Source organism: Notothenia rossii (assembly GCF_949606895.1).
Source record: "Notothenia rossii genome assembly, chromosome: 8".
Classification (NCBI taxonomy): domain Eukaryota; kingdom Metazoa; phylum Chordata; class Actinopteri; order Perciformes; family Nototheniidae; genus Notothenia; species Notothenia rossii.
Window position 1 is genome coordinate 47,102,197 of NC_136906.1, and position 24,472 is coordinate 47,126,668.

Here is a 24,472-nt window from a genome sequence, read left to right on the forward strand (position 1 = left end):
TAGAGCACTAACTAGCTACCATCACATGTACCTTAGCTTGACTTAAATGAATTAAACGTATAGTTAAGTGATATCAAAATATAAATAACTAATGTCATGCAAACATATTAATATTTGCTTGATTCCGGTGTTGAATTTAGCACAATTGCATACAAACGTTAAGGGATTTTAAGATTCTGAAGTATTATGCTAAAAACTCAATAACTTAGATTATTATTTATAGTTTTGCTGAATAGTTTCATGTCCGCTTACCTTAGAAACGTAAAATGCCACGGCAATAGAGAGGCGAAGTCCCTCCCCTTCCGGGAGCCTCCATGGGACCCCGGAAGCGGAAAATTATACATAGAAGTCAATGGAGAGAGAAAAGTTATCTTTTGATCCCGTTTGAATTGTGCCACGAATGACACATATGATGTTTGTCAATCTTAAACAATCATTTCCATGCAAAAAAAGTCACAGTTTGTCGTAAAACTGCTGAAATATAAGACTATGAATAATACGCAACTAGAAAGACTACAAATCCTAAATGCATTCTGGGTCGCGTAAGTGATGTCATAGGCGATAATGCTCCAAGACTGGTTGTGACTCGCAAAGCAAAGAGGAAGAAGAAGACTGATTTATTCCCTCCAATAAATATAAGAGATTGCTCCAATAAATTCACTTTTACAAGATGCCTGTGTGCTTTGTACGAGGTTGTAATCACAAAAGAGATCATACCACTTGCTCGTTCTATCGCTTCCCGTCTGATGAAAGGACCAGGAGTCGTTGGACCAAACATATCAGGTAATATACATGTTTTGCATGGAACATAGTCAAGTTAGCTACCTAGCTAGTAGCGAGCATGTTAGTTAGCATTATATTACATTACTTAGCCTTGTCATTTGTATTAGCCTTAACACGAAGTACACCGAAATGTTAAACAGTAAGAGTATTCATGATGGTAAGTATTTTGTGAAACATTTGAAGAGTAGCCTATCGCCCCCTCCACCAGGTGCTAAGGGGGCGGGAGGTAGGCTAACCCCACATTAGTATCAGCGATCTTTTCTACTTAATGCTATCTGCACAAATGGTTAACATTGACCATTAAAAGATCAGGCAGTTCAGGGAGAGTCGAAGGCAGGAAGGCAGGCAGCTTTGCATGACATTCTTCTGGACGTGTTTCATTGTGATGATAGTGAGAGTGAGTCAATCTGTTTGTTGGAAAGACAGTAGTTGAGTGATTACTGAGAGAAAATTATTAAAAGAGATAATTATTCAGTGTTGTTACTTTAAAGTGTTGTTACTGACCTTTTTCTCTTTTATTTTCTTTACCTCACCTGTAACTGCTGAGACCCTGAGGAACAAGCACACTGGACTGACCTGCTCTGGCAACCTGATTTCCACTGTACGTAATAGTATTTGGTTATGGTATATTATTTATATACATCAAAGGCACAATGCACCCCCCAGAGACACACATGTATTGAGTGTGATATTTTGCATTGGTCATGTGAAATCATCTTTACATACTAGAAAACTGTAGGAGCGGCAACTTGTTTTGAAATTGAATTTTTAATATCCGATAATAAAGTTGATCTGTTTTCTTTATTCTTCTCTCTTCCCAGCTCCATCCATCACCATTCTCTGTTCCTGCCAGGTCCTGCTTGCTAATCAATGCTCATATTGTTTTACACAATTACAAATAAAGTCAATGTATTGTATGACATGAAGTTGTGCTTCATTCTGAGTCAATAATAAATTCATTCTGCCTTCAGCTGCAAAATTATTGTGGACTGCACTGACATCCATGTAGCTGCTCCCCAGTAAGATGAACCAAGCAAAGTTGACATACTCAACATACAGCTGTACTCTTAAGTTTACATGAAGAATTTGTGAAATATTGGTAATAACAGGTTTAAATGATTATTAGTAATTAATTATATAATTTTCTCATCATAGATGAGCAGACAGGGAGCAGATGAGAAAAGCAGAATATGCAGCTGCCATTTTCCACATGGAAAAGAGAAAGGGCCAAGTGTATTTGAGTGGACAAAAGAGAAATCCCAAATACGAAAAATAAAATTATACAATTTACAGATATGTATACAAATAAATATATATCCTATATACACCATGTATAATGATGGTGTATGATGTAGAAGGAAGTGTGGTAGATAACAAGTAAATATAGAGTTACATACAGATCCATGTTACAGCAAAAGATGGAATAACTAAGAAGCACGCAGTATAATAATAATTACACGCAACAATTAAATAACTGCTCAGCATCTCCACCACAATCCCAATCTGCTGTGTCCTGTTTTCCTCCCCTCTGCATAACACCCCATCACACATACGAAACACAACGCAGAGTCCGAGGGTGTTAAGAGTATGTTTATTTAAATGTCCTCCTCTCTACTGGCCAACACAGGGAGCAAATGCTGGGTGTAGAATTGTTCCAGGAGGAGGAGATTTCCATGCCATGCAGGGTCTTTGGGGATGGGGAGGATGATCGCCTCCATCGTGGTCCACAGCAGCAGAGACTCCGGTCTGTGATGTGCAGCTGTTATATAATATACAATACATTTTTTTGAAAAACATTTGATCAAAAAATAAAGATTTGGTCAGGATCTAGAGTCAGTGTGTAGTTTATTAATTAATCAATGCTCTCTACATTAGGAAAACACATACCAGTGTACCAGAGGGAGTCACACACAGCTGTGCCTAGATAACCAAACAAATTGACAACAGGGATGCAAACTCATCAGGTATGAAAAAGGTGACAAGGATCCGAGCCCCCTGACCCCACAGAATATCGGCTTTAAAATTAGGAATAACAGGATTTTAGCAGTCAGAACAACTAAAGCAGCAGTGTTCATATTAACAGAAACGCCATAGAGTCACATCTAATAGAAATATATAAAAAGCATTTATTTTAATTGTGTAGCAGTCAGTTTATAATTTTGGCAGCACTGTTGAGCATTTTGAAAATGTATTTTCATGCCTCTGTGCAAGGCTTAGTTTTTCTATCTTTATAGCCACTGGTGTAAAGTAACCAAGTTCATAAACTCAACAAGTACTATACTTGGGCACAATTTTGAGATACTTGTACTTTACTTAAGTATTTCAATGTTTTGCTACTTTGTACTTCTACTCCACTACAGTTCAGAGGTAAATTGTGTACTTTTACTCCACTACATGTATGTAATACCTTTAGTTACTTTACAGATGTGGATGAATGATGTGAAATATAATCAAGTGTTAAATCAGACTTTAGTTCCACCTGGAGTAAATCCAAAAGCTACCCTGCCTGCAGTATACAAAGTCATTCAAACTAGCTGCACCTTTACCAGCTTTGATAACACTTTAATGATCAGTCATTATAAAACATATCATATTATTCTGAAATGGACCAATCTGCAAAATGACTACTTTTACTGTCGCTACTTTCACTATATTTTGATAATAATAATTTTCTACTTTTACTTGAGGAACATTTGGAATGCAGGACTTTTACTGTAACAGAGTATTCCTACACTCTGGTACTTCTACTTTTACTCAAGTACAAGAACTGAGTACTTCTACTTTTAATCAATTTCAAGATATATACTTATACCACCTCTGTTTATCAGTGTTGGGTGTAACGCGTTACAAAAGTAACGGAGTTACAGTAATATATTACTTTTTGCTGTAACGAAGTAATGTAACGCGTTACTAATGAAATGTGGGTAATATATTACCCGTTACAATGCTCAGTAACGCAGTTACAACACATTTTAACACAACATTAAATGGTGTTTTGTTGAATGTACTAACATAGCGAGACATTCCGACACCAGACAAATTGTGCGGGTAGATTAGTAAACCAGGTGTGTTTACCCTTCAGGCTTCGCGTCGGGATCTTCGGGGCAGTTGAATGTTATGCACCCTCTATTCAAAAAAGAGAACAGAGCAAAAAATACAAACAACAAATTGTGTCAGGTGCGCGTGACCTGCTCCACTGCGCGTGCATCATTTTAAAAGTGCTTCCACAGCAGTGACACACATCTGTGGATAATCAAATACGAAAATGGTTAAAGCAACCATCACTAAACGTCAGCAACACTGCATCTACTGCAGACAGTAGCAACAGGTCAGATGGGGACATCACGTTACCCTCCGTTGTGGACACTAGCTTACTCCCGCCTGACTCGCCGCCCTCGCCCCCGGAGCAGCAGTCTTCGTCGCCCGAAACTACGCCGCCCCTCTGCGGCCCGCAGGTGCCAGGATACCACGGCAAAACAGCCTGCCCAGGTATGTCTAAACAAGTACCTGCCTGTACAGTGGGGTTAGGCGGTCATTTTGCAGCTCGTGGTATACAAATAGACAATGGAATATTCATGTGAAAGTAGTGCCATATTCTGCCATGCCTGTATAAATGTTGGGTCAAAAATAATGCATACAATAGCACAGATGCCTTCACCACGAATAGCTACAAAAATATCTCATATCCCAAGCTTATCAACGAGCTAATGTTGCAGCTGAAATGTTCTCCAGGTCACAAAGTCAACCTCACATGATGATGTGATACCAGTTTTTAAGCACAGTAAATATTCTCTTCCCAGAGATGGGACCAAGGTGATGTAGTACATGGTTTTAATAATACTTTTGCTTTTCAATGTTTGCCATTTCAAACCATGAGCTGGTTCAAATAATATTTGCCTTGATTTACAATATGTTCTCATTTGTTTTATCAGTACAGTTTTGAAGATTTTGTGCTTTTCTTTGCCATAGCCCACTTTGGACTATATGAAATATTTCAGGATTGCACTTTTAACTCACTTGAAATGTTCTCACTTGCTTGGTTTCAAAACATAACAAATGCCATAATCTGTTCATTGGGGACCATCAATGCTATTTTTCATTGCTGTTGCCGGCCACTATTGCTCATGTAAAGCTACTACTGCTGCGCCCCCTGTAATCTCAGATGCACCCTGAGTCATTTTGTTCTGGAACCGGGCCTGTACATGGCCATATACTAAACAAACTACAGAGCCCATTCCGTGTCCTGTTATGGTTTACTTCCTCTCTGCCTTCTTCTGGTGATTTATCTGACGTCCAGCGCTCCGTCTTTTAACCTCTTTTCCTTTCTCTTTCTTGATCCTCCTTAGAGATCTTCATTATAGTCCTTGACAGTGGCCTGCACTGCTGTATTAACAACGTGTCACATGTTAAGAATTTACAATCAGAATGGAGTATTCAACTAAGCCGTGTAATAAAAGTTGTTAGTAGCCTTAAGGACCTACAGTTGTTATGCTATACCACATTGCCCTTCACTGGATGTACAATAACTACATTTTAGCATTTAAAATACCTAGCCATTCTTTTGCGGTTATTTTTGTGAAAGTAACTAAAAAGTAACTAAAGTAGTGTAACTCATTACATTTCAGAGACAGTAATATTGTAATGTAACTTATTACTTTCAAAAGAGAGTAATAAGTAATATGTAATATATTACATTTTGGAAGTAACTTGCCCAACACTGCTGTTTATAGCCTATGAAAAAAACGATTAGAAAACGAAGGCTAAAGCTAACGTTAGCAGATAGTGACAATGTATGCTAGTTAGCTAGCTCAACGATAATATTGCGACGGGGAAAAAAAACTTTTCAGTGCATATCACGCTCTGCCGCTCCGACAGGGAGCTTTACTCTGAACACCTGAACGGCCTGTTCTAACAGCTGTTCACCAGCGGTCCAGTCTGTGCCACAGTGACTCCGGACGCACAGTTAATATTAACGAACGTAGGTAATGTAGCTGCTGAAGCTAGACCATCATCGCCGAGCAGCAGAGGCTTATTATACATCATGAGCAGAGCCGACAGGCAGGAAGACTCGAGCACACAGCTCGCGCTTCATTATAATATATAAAAAAAAGCTCGCGGCCGCACATTAATCCGGGTCCCAGACCCCCTCCCATACCCCAAAAATATTTTTATTGCAGATCTACAGGAATCATAAAAACGACCTATTTTGGATTCAAAACGGAGAATTTCGCCGAAAGGTGACAAGTTTGCATCCCTGGACAAGATAACCAAAATCCTTGAATCTACACACAGCAAATAAACTCAAATGACACAACGAGATGTAAAAAGGAGATCACACATATAGTCGATATAGAACTGGCCGCTTCAATCTGAAGAGCAACTAAAACAAAACACGGGAGTGTATCTTGTTCTTGTGAACACTAATGTTATCCACAGCATACACAGACACCACAAAGTTCTTAAGGAGAAAACTAGTTGCTAAAACAAAACACGTTAGTGTACCTTGTTAGCTAGCTGACATTAACCTTAGACATTGCACTCATATTACTCACTGAAACCTTGTAAAGCCGGTCCCGCATGCTGGCTCTTACAGAACCGCTCCCTTTCGTGTATGTACAGCTCTCAACATGCCCAGACTTGTAGTGATTTTCACCTCTTTTTATACTTTTTCGCCTCATTCTGAAAGAAACAGGTGAAATTTACTAACGTGACAGCCATCTTTGTGATGGTGACGCGTATTGTGCGAGACCAGAGACCTGTAGTTCACTGAGCGGTTTCACACAAAAAAAATTGTAACTTCACAGTTTTACGACACATTTTTATTTTTTTGACTTGCAAAATGTTCTTTTAATTTGACAAACATCATATGTGTCATTCGTGGCACAATTCAAACGGGATCGAAAGATGACTTTTCTCTCTCCATTGACGTCAATGTATAATTTTCCGCTTCCGGGGTCCCATGGGTCGGAAGTAGATGGGCGGGACTTCGCCTCTCTATGGAGACCAACGTTGCCACATGACCGCCATCTTGCTACAGGCAGTGCTCTCATTCATAACATTATAGTTTACTATTTAAATAACCATAGCTTGCTCAATTCTCAACCAATTTTCAAACGGTTTGGTTTTTTATAAACATCAAAGATGTAGTTATGATACTGCACACTTATAATCATGGACTTTCTTATGAAAATAACATTAAGTAGATAAAGCAATAGCTATACACACACACACAAGGTATTTATATTAAATATTTGCAAGTGTATATATTTCCATTTATTTTTATTATATTGTTAATATTTAAAATAAATTATCAAATTAAAATATATTTATATTTTATATATAAAAATCGGTCTCATGTTACAACTCTGTAAGCCAAAAGTTGTTAATTTAGCAATGCCTTAGCTTGAAGAACAGGGACACAACTAATGACAATAGCATATGGTGGTATATTATTTAGATACACCTTTATCAGAAGAATCAAACCAACATAAAATGAGCTCACAGACAGGCCAGTTCTGTCTCATTTATCACAATTATTTTTGATATCAGATCTTCATATCGTCCTAGTTTTGTATTTAGTTTCTAGTTTTGTAAACAAATCCAGAACCTTTGAAACACGTTACCACTTCACAGCACGATGCGCTGAGTTCTTGTAGTCGAAAAAAGCCCAAGAATAATATAAACTCTACCCTGTGTTCTTTTGTGTCCTAGTACCACCTCAAATTATATTGGGCTCTCCTAGTAACACCATTGTAGCGACAGCAGGAAACAAAGTCGCTGAGAGGCTGAGGCCGGGCCTGTTTGAAGTTGTATGACACGCTAAAAAAAGTACTTGCTGAGATCAAAAGCTCTGTTTCATAGTATTGTAATTTAATCACAAAAAACTTGGTGATCAGACATACATTGTTATAATAATCAAAGTAATCGTAAATCAACGGCCCTGTGTCACCCTCTCTTCCACACACCCAAACCTCACGCAGGTGAACAGGATTATAATGAGTGCCACCCATACCCATGTGACCCAAGCCAACCAATGAATAGTGATCATGGCTCCTACAACCATCATAGACCTTCCTGGGTAACACCGAGATAAAGGATTTAATATGACAAGCCAAATTATGCTCTCATTTGTTAGTGACATTCCGCATGCAAATAAGATAAGATGGTACTTTATTGATCCCAATTTGGGAAAACATTTTTAGTTACAGCAGCATAAGGGACAAGGCATTTTACAATAAATTAGAAATAAGCAAGAAAAATAAAGAAAATAAAGAAAGAGGAAAATATTCATGTTGAGTTTGGCAGGATATTATATATATATATATAATATACATAAATATAAGGCATATGGAATATTAATGTTAAATATTAAATATTGAACAGATGATATATGTGTAAAATGTACAACGTGGTTATATTCAAGAGAAACTATGGAGCAGAGAGTTCTCTTCCAGCCAGAGGTGATTTGTTGTACAGAGTTATGGCACTGCGGAGCTGCAGCAGTCTGTTGGAGAAGGAGCTCCGCTGACTGTCCAGCTGCAGGTGGAGAGGATGGGTGGGGTTATCTGTCTGTCCAGCTGCAGGTGGAGAGGATGGGTGGGGTTATCCATGATGGACAACAGCCTGTTCAGTGTCCTCCTCTCCACCACAGCTTCAAAGGGGTCCAGCTTGATGCCGATGACGGACCCAGCTTTCCTGATCAGTTTATTGATCTTGCTGGTGTCACCGGCTCTGATGCTGCCCCCCCCCCCCCCCCCCCCCGAAAAGAAGACTGCACTAGCCACAACAGACCGGTAGAAGATCTCCAGCATCTTGCTGCACATGTGGAAGGATCTCAGCTTCCTCAGAAAGTAGAGTCTGCTCATCCCCTTCTTGTGCACAGCGTCAGTGTTGATCCTCCAGTTCAGCCCATTGTCTAAGTGCACTCCCAGGTACTTGTAGTCCTCCACAACAGCCACATCCTCTCCCAGAATGCACAGGGGTAGAGGAGATGTCCTCTTCCTCCTGAAATCAATGACCATCTCTCTGGTCTTGGCCAGCGCCGTATAGATATAAGAGTTACGACAGCGGAAGTCCAAAAACGGTTATCGTCACGTGGTTCATGTAGACGAGAATCGTTCCCCGGAAGTTCATGGCGGGCAATGTGAATGCATTGATAACAGGAGATAGAACTTCGACTTTTGGTAATTATTAGTGAATAAAGGTTTTGATTTGCAATATTTATACAACAAATCGATATTTGTATGTATTTACATCAATATGTTTTAAAAAATAAAATAGAATTTGCTCATATTAAGTGATAATATTAGGATTAGTGTGAACAACTAGTTTACATGTTAGGCTAACAGTGCCTTGGTTAAAGAGCCTGTTGCTGTTTATTTATAGCTTTGAATTCTTTCAAACCAATATTATCTTCTTAAACTTGTATAGTAGTCAGGAGCATCACTTTCTAATGTTTATTGATATATTTAGAGGGAGGGGATCTGCAGGAATGCTTCAAAATTCAGATTAGATTAATTTCTACCATTTTCTTAAATTCATGGTAGTTTCAGTAATCCCATGGTAATTGAGGACACAAGTTATCTAAATGACTAATTTCATCTTTATGGCTTTCAGAAAGGACAGGAGACCGACAGGTGAATATCAAAGGACTAGCAGCAGCAGCAGCAGCAGCAGCAGCATGATGATGATGATGATGTTAAATGTGTTGTTTTAGGAACATCCATTGCAAATACATGGAATTCAATAAACATTGAATAGCATATCATGCAGTTTGTCTGTGCCTTTTCCTCCGTGTTGTCCTGGTTTGCTGTGCTGCCTCCTAGTCGCCACCATGGTTTGCTGTGCTGCCTGGGGATGCTCAAATCGCTCTGAGAAAGGAGTACGAATGTACGGCTTCCCCACTGACACAGAGCGGAGGAAAAAATGGCTGGCACAAGTCAGCAGGAGCAATTTCATAACCAACAGCAAAAAAATATGTGAGGTTAGGTTATTGTATACAAACACTGCATTTGCACTTTTTCACAAAACGAAAACCACACCATTGGGAAAGCTTAATGTTTTGTTTAATACAAAAAAACAGGGAAAGGCTTGAAAAACACTGAGTTGAGACTCAGGGTGCAGGGTGAGGGTCTCAGTGCAGGTATTCAGGCTCCATTGAATCCCCCTCTGGTTCTTGTGCTGAAAGAGGGAGTAACAGACAGGAGAAAGGGTTATACACACCTATATAGCACACCTATTGGATGGGAAATTGCCTTGGGGAGATAAGGTGTGGTCTTTGTTCCCAACTGAAGTTATGGAACTTTATTATTTGTGAGTTTAACAAAGTATGACAAATGGCATCAGTAACAGATGTGATATGAATTTCTATAAAGTTGTCTCACATTCTTGGTCATATTTTATATACAGTATATAATGAGTATAACATGTCCAGTAAGTATAAAGTGTTTCCTAATACTGTGTATTCAACCACTATGGTATAGTGTATGGTACTATGGTATGGTATCCTAGCTTAATCTGTTATCTGTAAACGTTTCCTAAATCTACTAATTTAGGGATAATCCACTGACATCCTTTAATACACATGTTAATTTGAATCAGATGTACTGATAATATCCGCAATATAAATCTTTAAACTTCTTCTTACCTTTAAAAGTCCGTCACGAACGGTCTATTATGCTGCAACTCTACAGCTCTGCTAGCCTTGGCGCTAACTTCCGGGGAACGATTGAGAGGCTCCACGATCCGCCATTGCTGTAAAAAAGTGGTCCATTGGAGTGAACGGAGATGACATAACTCTCAGTCTATACGGCGCTGGTCTTGGCCACATTCAGAATACTCTGAGGTTCATCTTCCGCTCTTCTTGAAGTGGTTGTGCTTCTTGTTGCTTCCGGCTAAAATAAACATAATTAAAGACATTTTGAGTGTTTAAAATGTGCTGTAATACACAACACATTATTTATTCCTAAACTTGCACAAAGAAAAACTAAAGTGTGACATTTATTCACATATTTATATATCAATCTTATACACCTTGAATTCTTGTTGGCCAATGATACACATACCCTTTGAAGATGAGCTGGGAAGTTGAATACTGTTGGCACAACACCATCTTTAAGCCGGACAGTCTGCCCCGTCCTGTCAAAGTCCTCACTCCTGAAGTGATCACTGCAGAGCAGTGTCCTGCCACAGGAAACAAAACCGTCCCTTCTTAGGGCAACTTCCCACTGCCTCCTCCTCTCTCCGGTTTTGGGAAACCTTAAAAACATGAGAAAGGTAGCCAGATATATAAATTATTGTCAACATTGTCCTCCCTTCTTTCCTTTAACATTAAGGGTAAAAATACACAACGAAATTATCATATGTTTGGGGTAATTGTATGTATGTATGTATGTATGTATACTTTATAAATAAGACAACCACACTAAGAGTTATAAAAAAGGTGTCCAAAAGAAACATTAAATAATTGTATAAAGAAATGGTAGCAACATATTCTAAAGAGGCTGGGTCAACATCAATCTTGCAATACTATTATCTCACATAGCCCCACTGATCCTGTGTAGCAGGACTTGTAATGTACATACATCCACTAAGTAATTAACGACTATCCTAATTATAGTCATAATATTGTCATATCTTACACGTGAAAGGTGATTCCACGGGTTCTTGTTTGCAGACTTCGGCGATTAGAGCATCCGTAGGCTGCACAAAAGTTTGGCATAGTCAGGTACTTCTGGAAACACAAAGCCAGCAATTTCCTGTATCATAATGTATCTAAGCCAAACCACTTGGAAGAAATCATGTGTAACTTAAGTTATGTTGAAAAGAAAGAGCAGTTGTGCCTCTCCCACTGGTTTAAAGTTGCTGGGTCAACTTTGTAATACTAGGGGGTTATACTACGAAGCAGGATTTTCACTTAGCCGGCTAACTTCAGGGAAAACTTGGGGTTTCCGGTCCTACGAAGCTGGTTCTCTTTTTAGCGGGCTAGATCTCCATGGTAACTTACGCTGTGCGGCTAACCTGCCCCGGAGCAGGTTAGGTTGCAGGCTAAGAGATCAACTCAGTGAAAGCACTGCCTGCTGATCAATCAGAGCACAGTGTGCGGAGTTTAAAGCGATCAAGTCATATTACAGGAGAAAGGAAATACAGAAAAGCTGCCGTTGCAGGAAAAACGGCCGGCAAAAATCACCGACTGTGTGAACGTGAACATTAATAGAATATCACCTCCCATCTTCAGAGCAATCTGACTATTATAACATTAGCGTTAAGAAAGCTTACCTAAGTTAAATATCTGCCACAACATAAGTAACCGGATCAGAGTAACATTAATTACAGTCCGCGGCATATCACATCATAATGTATCATATATCTCCTTATCTGAGTCAGCTGAGCCGTATCTAGCCGTGCAACACTCACAGTGTCACATACTGTATGCAAAAGTATTATTTTAAGCAACACAATAAGTTGACGAAACACTCGAGACAAATGTAATTAAAGTCAGATCCACTCGTGTCTTAGACGGGGCAGTGATATCATAAACCTGTTAATGTAAGCATTCAAACACTTTTTCTTTTACCAGCTGTATTGCACCCTGCTATGTGGCTTTTATCCTGGATAAAGTGTTTAAGTCATGGATGTTTAAAGTTTAACGTCTTCATATATTTGTCTAATATTATAGTTGACTTTTCATTCAGGAAGTATGACGCTGTGCTGTCAGTACGCTTCTCCATGTTTGTGATTGGTCGAAAGCTCCAAATACCACCCCTTTCATGTGAACGCGCACCTAACTAGATAGGACACGGCTGGCTTGAGCGATCCACTTGATAACCCGCATCGTAGTACCGTTTAGCGAGAGCGCGTAAGTTTTGGATTAGGCCAATCGGCTAACTCAAACATATCCAGTTTAGGTTGAACCAGCTTCGTAGTATACCCCCTAGTAGTGATGGCAAAATGAAGCTTTGAATGAAGCGTCGAACCACTTGGACAATTGTGTCGGAAATAGGTTCCTTTCTCGAAGCTTCAGTTACAGCGACCTCTCCTGGCGAAGTGCAAGGCTGCAGTGGGTTTAACGTATCTTTGCCTTGAAAAATATTCGATGCACGCAGCACACACACACTAAGACTGAATATCATGTTCTATTTGCAATTAAAGATTGATAATTGTGTGTATTGGGTTATTGAGAAGAGACTAGAGAGTGCTAGACATTTTTTTGGGTGGAGAGTGCCTTTTATCAGTCATTAAAGTATTAAAGTTGAAAAGTAATGATTAAAAGTTTAACTCTTCTAGGCTTTGAACCAGCTGCGCAGAGGACATCGCTGCATCCTGGCCGCTGGCTCTATCCACTGGACTATCTATTCCTCATTGAAGTGTTTTTATATTACTCACTTTCTTTTTGTTCACAACTTCTCCACATTTCGAAGTGTTTCACGAGCCAGAATGACCTATTTTTCTTCCTGGCTTGCTCTATAATGATCCAATTCAAATGCAATGCCAACAACAACAATTCAACAGCAACAACGCAAATTACGACAACAACCCACACATTGCTTAGAGCGGTTATAAAGTGTGGAAGCGCTCAAATTTGAAACTGTTTCAACCTGTCACCTGTCAGAATCGAGACGAGGCAGTGCATTGAATCACCTGATTGGACAGCGAACCAGTGAGTTGATTCATTCAGGAAATGAAGCAGTTGCTGGTTCGGACGTCACATGTCACGTGATTTGAAGCAAGCTTCGAAGCACTGCTTCTATGGAATTGGAAGTCCAGGGTTGAAGCTCCGTTCGAAGCTTCAGTGTCAAACTGCCATCACTACCCCATAGGTCTCACTCACAGCCTCTTGTTATTAGCCAGCTAATAAATACAACCACGGCACATGCACAAAGAAAAGCCGCAATTTCAACATGTCCAAGCATCCTGTATCATAGCCATGCTAATAATGTTTATAATAAACCAAACCATTTGTAAATCAGTCAAGATTTCAGCGATTTAAGAGTATTTTTGTGCAGATCACTCACCTTACAACAGCTACCATAGCGCGTACCAGAGTAGCTGTTGACTGTAGCAAGATGGTGGCCGGTGAGCTACGCTGGAAAATCTCCCATGAGCCTTCTAGTGTTTATATATCTATGGTTCACACAGTCGGTGATTCTTTCCTGCAACGGCAGTTTAAACTGTATTTCCTCCGCACACTGAGCTCTGATTGGTCAGCAGGCGTGGTGCTTTCGCTTAGTTGATCTCTTATCCTGGAACCTATCCTGCTTCGGAGCACAGACTAGGTTCCAGGATAAGTCACCATGGAGATCTAGCCCGCTAAAAAGTGCATGGGAGCCTGCCTGCAGACCTCCACTGTCAGGACACCTCCACTATCAGTACAGGAAGTGACGATTCTGACGAACACGTTGTTTTTCAATTTTTTTCAAATCACAATGGAGACTCATCACGGAGGTGATGAGTCCGCCCACTGTGCACTTTGGGTCGGCCTTGGTCAAGCCCTTTTGACCCCCCCAGCCTGGTTATCGTAAACGTTTTTTACTCTTAATCTGCCCGCCTCACGAGTGCCTATTTTCGGACACTTTTTTTCACTTTCCCCCCTATTTTCCACAGTTTTATTATTATTATTTTTTTGTGCTATTTCACCCTATATATAGGGACACCTTGTATTGTAGAACACCCGCTATTGATTAATTCGGTCAAAATTAGACCTTGACACCGTCCACATAGCTATAGTGAAATACAAATAATTAAGCCTCTTTGATGTAATAATCGGAGCTGAAACCTCTCTGCCATATAACACACACTGCCTTCTTTATATTTGAATAATAACATAAAAATAAAGACGATATACTACAGATGATACTACATATGATTAACCGACAGCTGTGGGTATTTGATATAACAAGATGATTTGTCTACTTGTATGATATATATTTTAACTATGTCAGCATGACACCACTTAAGAGGGCAGTAGAAGTTAGTTGAAGCCATATTTATTTTCTTAAAATTATTAGCCTCTTATTTATGTCATAAGCCTGAAAATGTTATGTATTATTATGTTACTTACAGCTCTATAGTCTAATTACTGTTTGCTATTACAATAGACTGTTTCACTTCACTCCTACATACTTTATTTCTCCCTTTACTGCACTATTGGATTAAGAATCTGCATATTAAACAATTTGCTAGAAATTATATCCATTTTAGATTCCATTGTGTATTAAAATTTCCATTATTTTCATATTTGGTAGTTATTTTTTCTGCTAGATCCCCTTGATGGACTCCTAAATTGCCCTTGTGGTGTGATGCGGGAGACAATAAAAGGCTTATCTTAAAGTAAACCAACATTCCTCTGTGGTGTTCATGGTATAATCAAGGTGAATTATCAAACGCTTCATTGAAAAACAAAACAAAGCAAAACACACAAAAACTGACAAAGTGTTCCAACTTCCTGTTGCCCTTTATTCAAACAGAAATGCATTCGTAGAATGCCAGATACCCTCTTTTGTCTCTGATCTCGTTTAAGAAGATCCACATGTCTTCCATATGTTCAAACCTAAACTTGAATGGCTCCAAGATTGCCTCCATCTCATCCTCGTCACATTCGTCAGGTTTTTCCTCCCAAAGCTTGACAGCCTCTGTTAGTTTTGCTTCCCCCATGCTCACTGCATCGGGCAAATGCACCCTGGTGCACAAATGTTTGTATGCCACCACCCATTCCGCTGCCTTCTTGCAGTCCTGCACGATCTTAGATGTTGGCTACGGAAAAGAGAGAGAAAATATATCATACCCACTGATACATATTAAGCATTAAGTAGCTTTTTGGCTGACTAACCCAAGGAAAGGGCGTCCTCCTTGGATATGATGCATAGAACTAGTAAACAAGCCTACCGCTTCCATTGTTTTCTCCACATCTTTTCCAACTGAGACATCAGCTGGATGAGGCTGAAGTTGCTCCTCTTTCTAAAAAACAAAAAAAGTTTGAATGTTCAAAATACAAGGGACTATTGCCAGGAACCACCATACTTTAAGTGTTTTTTAACCATTTCAAAGTTAATCTAACGTCAACATTTTAGTGATCTCACCTTCCGAGGTCGATATTCTCCATTAGCATGACACACCACCATTTTCGCAAAGCTGGCATGTCAGTCTAAAAAAGGAAAGAAATATATTATCACTGTATGTCAGATTAAATGTCATAATGGGATTTTGAGTTTACTTTAAATGACCAGATCAACTTACAATAGTGAAATCATAGGGTGCATCTAGTATGGTGTAAGGGGCATACTATGAAAGAAAATATATTATTTCATGTTATTATCTTAAAAACAACAGAGAATTAAATCAGACCAATAATGTAGCCTACCATCAACATGAAGATGCCACAGTCATTGCCATACAGTTGCCTGGGGAAACCCTAGCATGTCAGAAAGCATTTAGTTGTTTTGTTATGGTTTGACATTTCTGTTGAATATAAATGATACAAATTGTATACTATTACCTCTATTTCCAAACCAGTTGTCTCTTTCCACGGTCCAGGATGTATTGACTGTGAAAGGTTTCTAGAATGAAAAACACAGCTGTATGAAGATCTAAACAGGTAGCTATCAAAATGATCAATATGGTCCTCTTTCATGCACAACACACACCATCAGAGGTGGCAAAAGTACAAACTCTTTACTTAAGTAGAAGTACAGATACTTGTGTAAACAAATAATTTGGTAAAAGTAGAAGTACTGATACAACATTTTACTTTAAAAAGTACAGGCTTTGTAATCACACTACAATGTGACTTTAAATGCCTATTTTTCGTGGTTTGCATGTATGGTGCATGATGTGCACACCAAGGGCTCGTCTTTGTGTGTTATTGTCACATTATCTAATTAAGTACAGTAACAAAAGTATTTGTACTTCGTTAGTTCCCACCTCTGCACACTCTCTTGAACATCTCCATGCAGTCAAACATTCGATTTAAGCAGGCTTCTTATGGTGCAGGTTTATTAATTTAATTGCTGGTTTAAAAATATTGTTATGGTCATCATATTAACTTTAAGATTGAAATAAATTGAGGTTTGTTTCCCTTGCACCATAAAAAGGCTAAAATACAGATCCGAACTTGATCTGGTGAAAAAAACCTAAACCTCTCAAAGGGCATAGGAACATGAACAACAATGAGAACCAAATTGTTGAACAAAAGTTGTTGTTAGTGACCTCAACAGCTGTCTCATTTCCCGATCACCAAATCCAAATTGTGCATGTGCACATTTGGAATCCAGAAAGACTATGTCTCTCTGTGTTGGCTTCAAAACCTATAATTGCAGTTAATCACATTTAACTCAGCATTGCAGGACAGCTTCACTTCACAACACAACGAAAGACGATCACAGTACAGTGTAATGTAAAATACAATTACTTTTTAAAAGCATTAGATTTATTAGGTCTCCCTTGTAAAAGACATCGTTGATCTCAATGGGATTTTTACCTGGATAAATAAAGGCTACAAACAAATTAGTAATTTTGAATGGTCCTCGTGAAATCCACGTCAGTTAGTATCAGTACTTACAGCCAACAGTGCCCATTTCCACACAGGAATACAGATGGCGTCTCTGATGGAAGCATCATTCTATAAAAAAGGAAAAGTTTAAAACAAAACTTTAACAGTCCGGAAAAAATATATTTTGTGACGAAACCAGTAGAGCATGCAATAATTACAGGTAAAGTTGAGAGTGGGTTGCATAAAGCTGGGTGTCGCCCTGTTGGCACAACATACAGATCAGCAACACAAATGTTCTTCCCCTTTGGGCCCAGGCCCCACAAATGTATAAGAAGGAAAAAAGTATATTCCGAAAAAAAACGTGTTATACCTTTGATTGAGCAATTATTTCGATAAGCTCAAAACAGGTGTTACCTATCTGCAAAAGAAACCGAAAAAGGGTTGATTTTGTTAGGCCTTAACTACATGAGCAATTAGCTGTCAACAAAATAACATAAACTGTTAACTTACGGTTGATTCAATTTCATTGCTTAAGCCAAGGGTCCAAAAGTCACCACGTGTCAGGCAACTATTTTCTGTTCTGACAATCAACTCTGCCTCTGGCCTCTCGATATCCAAGACATAGGTGAGCTTATATTTTTTAAAGAAATAAAAAAGAATCAAAATTATTTAAACATTCATAAATAACAGTATACTTTCCCAAGGCACTCCATGGGTGGCTGGGTTTCAAGATGAGAAACACAAACCTCTCAAGAATATCAGAGCTACATTTTGCCTTCAAGAGACGTACTATGTACCAGCTGCTCTTGGGCAGGATGAGTTTGCAGTTTCCATGATGCTTGGCATGGTCCTACTTTGTCAAATTTGGTGATGTTTTCACAATGTGTTCCACATGAGACATCATCTATCAAGGAGAAATAAAGTGAGCAAAAGCATAGCCAAAACAATGTTATGTTGATTTGACAACCTAATACCTACCTTTGTTTGTATGAAGCCCTTGTTGCTGCACAGAGGTTCCAACTGCTGATAGTTTGAACTGTACAACCTTTTCAGTTTGTGGGTGTCCTGAATATTTAGGAAATCATAATTATTACTCACAAGCAATATATTTCCAATTACAGCTATAAAACCTAACACTTCTCTTCATATTTACCAAATACTGCTTGTCCAAAGTTGTCCAGAGTGACATCCTGCAAACAATGTGACTTATGCCCTCTCTGCAGCTGCTGTTCCAAAAGTTTTGCGTTTTTGTTTTTGATTCGGTGATGTATGATGTTTCTCATCAGAAAGATATGTGTTGACGGTGCCATATTATTAAGGAAGTAGTTGTTTTTGCGCATACTTGAAAAAAGCTGCTCTGCAACCTGGCTATTTAACCAACCCTGAAGTTCTGGGACTAGGTTGATCCTCCTTAGCACTTCCTGTGGATCTTTGGTGTTGCCCTCATGGAATTTATCATACAACACATAGTGGTTTGAGGAACCAGTGAGTGGATGTCCATCCTCATCAGGAGTTTTCAACATCTGAGTTATCCATGGTAGAGAGACCTTTAGTTTGTTGTTCTGAGCAGCTGGGATGTTATCATGGGTTGATGCGGCCAGTCTTCCTTCATGTGGCTTGAAAGGTAGTGATGCTGGGAAACGGAGGTTTGCATAAGTTGCCAAACCTCGAGCAAAATCATAAATGCTGGCATTTGGCAGATGTTTCCATGACAAAAGAAGATCTGTAAAATCTCTTGGAGACTCTGCCCTGAGGTTGAACTTCAAACTGTAGACCACACCATGAGGGCACAGAATCACTGACCACCCACCTTTGAAGGGAATGTGAAAAACAAAGTTATATAGTAAATGTGCAAATATCAAATCTCTAATTGTTTTTATGAACAATGTGTGACCCTTACCAGACGCTCCCCAGATTTTCTGGAATATCTTGTCATATCCATGTCTTGTCTTCATCTCCTCCCTTAGTCTATTGACAAGATCATCCCTTGAACCCTTTGAATCTAAATTGTAGGCCATGCACAGCTTGCGCACAGTCGAAACCTTTTGAAATACAGACAAGAGAATAGGTAGGACAACATGTCATTACACAACTCAAACAAACATACATAAAACAGTTGTACTTTCTTCTTCTTAAGCTCATCCACAAGACGATCCTCTGACACCATGCTGAGTTCCGCTTCAGGGGAGGACTTTGAAGAGGACACTTTTTTGAACTCTGTGTTCAACACTGTGTCGGATTTGCATGTGTTCTTCCCAATCCATGGGCCCCAGTGCTCAAAACTAGGATTTACAGCAAAGCTGTTTTTTGCACGACCTGGGTAAAAACAAACAATACATTCATAATATGGTAAGGTGCATGAAAGGGGTATATAAAAAGGGGAATACTAATTAGGAGAAATGCAAGAGCATGTTAATACTTTGGAAAAAGCCACGATCAATCATCTCATGATGAACAGAATCCCAGAACTCTTCAATGTTAACTTCGCCAGTATAGTTCTCAGAGGCCTCTTTCAGATCACTCACTGAAATAAAAAAACAAGCATTTACTTACTCTCTTATTTGTAACTAACACAAGATTATCATTAACATAAACATGAGACATTGGGACTTACCAGGCAAGTTTGAACACTCCTTTTTTGTGCAGGTCCATCACAACTACTGGAGGATAGTAGCCACAGCAAACACAAGAGTAGGAATAATCATTAGTCGTCAATGCCTCAAAATGCATGTACCCATGGAGGATAGTGTCTCTGGCAGGAAATGTTACTTTCCTCACAACTTCCAGGGAGTTTAACACCTTGGACACGGAAATATTGTTCTAAAAGAGAGAGGGGCAACATTTGAAAAGAAATGTAGTTGTGTATATTTCGGATAAACAAAAAGGTTCTAAGCAACACAGAAAAAAAAACACTTCAGCATTTTTCCTGACCACAAATACCATTGCCCTTACTTGTAAGCTGGCTCTCAAATAAACGCATAGCTCAAGGTTCAATATGACATGGTAATCAAAGTTGTGAAGACTGTCCTGACTTTCCTGGTATCGATATATCATGTGGCACTGTGGGCATCGCCGGAAATAGGTTGATACGTCTGATGATAATAAAACACAAATAAATAAGGAACACTGTTTTATTTTTAAACATTTAAAAATGTGATAATATGAGGTGAACCATTAATAACTTACTTTCAATTACACCATTCATGGTGATTATCCTGCCATTTCTGGTGATTCTTGCCGACTTTTCCAGAAGAACAGACCCTGGACAGACAGTGCAAAGGGTCTCTGTTGGATGCAACCCTGTGATGTATTGTGTTGGTGCATTTGGTGTAACAAGATCATCTGGTAGGTTGGCTGGAAGCTTTTTATTACTAAATATGTACTCGACAAGTCGCTTCAAGTCTTCAACCAATGGTGGATAGACAGTGTCTTGATGCTGTTGAGGTGCACTTGAGCAGCCAGTCTCTGTTCTAAATATCTCCCGGTTTGTTTGAAATAAATGCCATTTGCCTATGTTTTTGTGCACACATGACATTCTTGGTTTGGCACAGGGACAATGCCATGTTTTGGCTGGTAAATTGTATGTCACCATGACTCTCCCAAGGCGACTATATTGTTTCAAAGTCGGCTCGTGGATTGAAAAACAATATTGCCTGTGGGTCTCTTCAAATGCCACTTCAACACAGAGAGGGTTGTTTTAGCCTCACCAAAGAATTTCAACTCCACCATTTCAGATAAGATTTCTTCTTTTAGAAATTCTTCTGTAGCTGTTTCACTGCAGTACTCCAGTGACCGGATGTGTTCACAATGGCTAAATATGAATCCACTTCTCAGAGCCATTAAGTGATACTGCCTGCAAATTTCCAACTCGCACTGAATGTTATGAACATGACCCCAGGTTTTTCTTTGGATATGTATTGGCACAGAAAAGCCGTGACTTGCTTTTTGGACTGCAGATATCCCCAATGTTGTATCTACACAGACACTCTTTAAATGATTTATTTCCGTTATGTCCTTTGATTTTTTTTGTGTGTTTCCTCTTGATGTGTTTGCCCAGGTTTCTTTGGTAGCAAACCAGGGTGCAGTGTGGGCATTTTACCTTTTTCAGAGTTGATTTAGTTGTTGATTTAGTAAATTGGACACCAGAAGATGATACTAGTGGGGAGAAAGATCCAGGTTTCGAAGTTTCAATGTCAGCCACTTTTGCAATCAAGCCGGGAGTGGGGGACACTGTTGTTTTTGGAAGCAGGAGAGAGAGCACAGCTGATGTGTTGGGTTGCGGTGAGGAAGAGGATGGACCAGGGCAATGTTCAGAAGGTGATGTGGATGGCAACTTGTGGCAAGCCTCCAGGTGTACCTCCATATCTCCTCTTCTTACAATGGTTTTTGCACATTGAGGGCAATGGAAGTGAGCCAAGTCTCTGCAGGTTAAATTGCACTTGTAGATTGCCATATCTAAGAGAAAGTCAAGAAAAATAAGTTTGCCAATGACAGACACGAAACAAGAACAAAAACAAGCACAAACATGTATCAGTATATGTGTGTGTTACCTTTAAACATTATGCAATTTTTTAAGTGCACTTCCAAGTGCTTCTCGAGTCGGGATGGTGTGCAGGGTTTGAATTTCGGGCACAAAGGACAGTGGAACAGTTTGCAACATGTTGTGCAGCGTTTCACTGCAGGCTTTGCAGTGCCACAGAGGATTGAAATATCCATCTACAAAAAACAGGAACAAATGTTACAAAATGTATAGTACTAAAACTTCAATTAAAACAATACTTCATACGGCCAGTCTTTGCACGCTGTTTAAGTGTGAAAACAGCTTATTTCACTATACATTACATTCTACAACTAGCGGCCAGAAACGATAGAAACACTTTTAATCTGCATTATCTCTTCTTTTAAAAGACACCAGTGTCATTGCCAACAACAACAAATGTGGACCTACACTTGCTAACCTCTTTACACAAACGTTTTATAAAGCCGAACTGACAAACACTTAGCTAACAACGTAAAAACACTATATAAATATATATTTTTCACATTACACAATTGCCTCTGAATTCGATTATTATTGGTTTTAGTAATAACGTAATTAATAACTAGCTGTGAAAGCAGACATTCAAGTGTACAACTATTGCACAATTTATTAAAGAAACACACAAACACACACACACACACACACACACACACACACACACACACACACACACACACACACACACACACACACACACACACACACACACACACACACACACACACACACACACACACACACACACACACACACACACACACACACACACACACACACACACGGTTACTTAAGGTTTCTCACGCAATGCCGCTGCCTCGTAGCAAATAAGACATACCGGCTTGTCTCCATTTATCACAAACTTGTGCTCAGTTTCCCATGTCTCGGTAAATGAGTGCATTAAATTGCCTTCCATCTGCATCAACTTTTTTTTTTATTACCACTGATGATATTGAGACGCATCAGAGAATAGCGGCATAGGTGGCCTATGATAAGCAAAGGATATGCTCTGTAAGTATATATATATTATATCGATTAATGTTGTTTTGTCTGTGAAACAATATATTAGACTGCATTCATTATTTTGGATAGTGCAAACAGGTCACGCACCTTACCTTACTGATTTGCAAAAACCATCAGACAAGTCCTTCGGTGGGAGGGAAAAAAACGTGTTCGTCAGAATCGTCACTTCCTGTCCTGAGAGTGGAGGTCTGCACCGGAACTGTCCTGAGAGTGGAGGTCTGCTGGCAGACCCCTCTCAAAAAGTGAGGCCCAATCCCAAACCACTCCCTCGACCCAGGGCCGCCGCTTGCGGACAGGCAAAGGCAACTGCTTGGGGCCCCAGACCAGTAGGGGGCCCCCGAGGGGCGACACATCTTTAAAACGACACCAGTGTCGTTTTCTTTTTTTTTTATGCAAAATTCAGAACAACGAATATAATTAAACAGACATCATACATTGCAATAAGCCTTCATCAAATTCAGTTAACCTACAATAGTGGGGGCCCCATTATTGTAGATGAACTGAATTTGAGTGAGTGGGGCAATGCGCAACGTTTGCAATGACAGTAGGAGACCTCCCTAATGGGGCCCCACCTTATCCAGACTCACTCCGGTCAGTGTCGCAAATCGCGTGCAATGCATTATTGTTTACAAAATAATCCTGATGACAAGGAAAGGCATTGAAAAATGAAGAGAAATTATCTTTCTGGAAGCGAAAAAAGGAAGAAGAAAAAAGATGAAGATTAGAGAAAAAAACAAGACAGTGGTAAGTAAGTTGAGTAGATAAAGATGACATACTAAATAACTAAATGTTGCTAGTCTAACCTTAACTGTGGGATAGAGAAACTTGAATTACGTAACTTCCACTAGAATGAAATTATTTATTTTGTTTACTTTGACGTTTAACATGACATGAGTTAACCTAGCAGAACAGTAGGCTTGTTTGAGACGCCTTGCGGCTCGCCTCGAAAGTAGACGAGAATAGCCGATCGCAGCCGGGGGAGAAAGCTCGCCTGAAGTCGGACAGCTCCGAGTCGGCTTCTTCTTCTTCTTCGCCTTCTTCGCCTTCTTCTTCTTCTTCTCTCGGTTTTTTGGCGGATTGCAAACAACTTTAAGGTGCATACCGTCACCTCCGGAGTCGGCTTGGCTCGGTTTGTATTTATAAAGAATGCACCTGTGTTTAATCGTTAATGTCAGATATGTACTAAGTAAATACATTTGTTCCTGCTCAAGATTTGATTCAACTTTATTGTTATTGCACATATTACAGGTAGCCTACTGAGACAACGAAATGCAGTTTAGCTTCTAACCAGGAGTGCAACAAGCAGTAAAGTGAAAAGTAATACAATAGATACAATACAACTTTTTTTTTTTTATACAATAAAAGTACACGATCTACAGAATAAAATATAAAATGAATTGAATGATGAATAAACAGTGAGGGGTATGAATATACACAGCAGCCTGTGAGCAGTATGAACAGTGTGTATGAATATGCTAAGATATATAAAGTATGAAAACGGTAAGCAGTGCGAGTATAGTATAACATATATAGATATTAATTTCATGATGATAAACATTGTGGAACAATTATGAAAAATGTTAATGGAGGGGGCGACGTAAAACTGACACAAACCAACAACAAACTTTTGCCGAGCCAATTGG

At 39.3% G+C, this 24,472-nt stretch overlaps 1 protein-coding gene across 5 annotated transcripts; it reads right to left on the minus strand.

Moving 5' to 3' along the window:
• Positions 1-9,831: 9,831 nt before the first annotated feature.
• On the minus strand, positions 9,832-19,310 carry LOC307014094 (uncharacterized protein). 5 transcript variants are annotated; one of them, XM_079641812.1, is made up of 18 exons: positions 19,170-19,310; positions 18,423-19,079; positions 18,248-18,334; positions 18,067-18,173; positions 17,780-17,899; positions 17,640-17,687; positions 17,488-17,528; positions 17,339-17,398; positions 16,277-16,337; positions 16,142-16,192; positions 16,018-16,062; positions 15,861-15,925; positions 15,667-15,738; positions 15,332-15,534; positions 11,424-11,484; positions 10,848-11,040; positions 10,430-10,676; positions 9,832-9,963 (listed from the first exon to the last, which is right to left on the minus strand). In XM_079641812.1, the coding sequence occupies exons 1-14, from the start codon at positions 19,285-19,287 to the stop codon at positions 15,438-15,440; spliced, it is 1,629 nt and encodes a 542-aa protein (XP_079497938.1). In that variant the 5' UTR covers positions 19,288-19,310; the 3' UTR covers positions 9,832-9,963; positions 10,430-10,676; positions 10,848-11,040; positions 11,424-11,484; positions 15,332-15,437. The 5 variants fall into 5 exon arrangements, with proteins under 5 accessions (XP_079497938.1, XP_079497941.1, XP_079497939.1 ...); XM_079641815.1 differs by lacking the exons at positions 9,832-9,963; positions 10,430-10,676; positions 10,848-11,040; ... (1 more) ...; positions 15,332-15,534; positions 17,488-17,528 and having other exon boundaries at positions 15,661-15,738; positions 15,861-16,062; positions 16,142-16,337; XM_079641813.1 differs by lacking the exons at positions 9,832-9,963; positions 10,430-10,676; positions 10,848-11,040; ... (1 more) ...; positions 15,332-15,534; positions 17,488-17,528 and having other exon boundaries at positions 15,661-15,738; positions 15,861-16,181; positions 16,277-17,084.
• Positions 19,311-24,472: the final 5,162 nt, after the last annotated feature.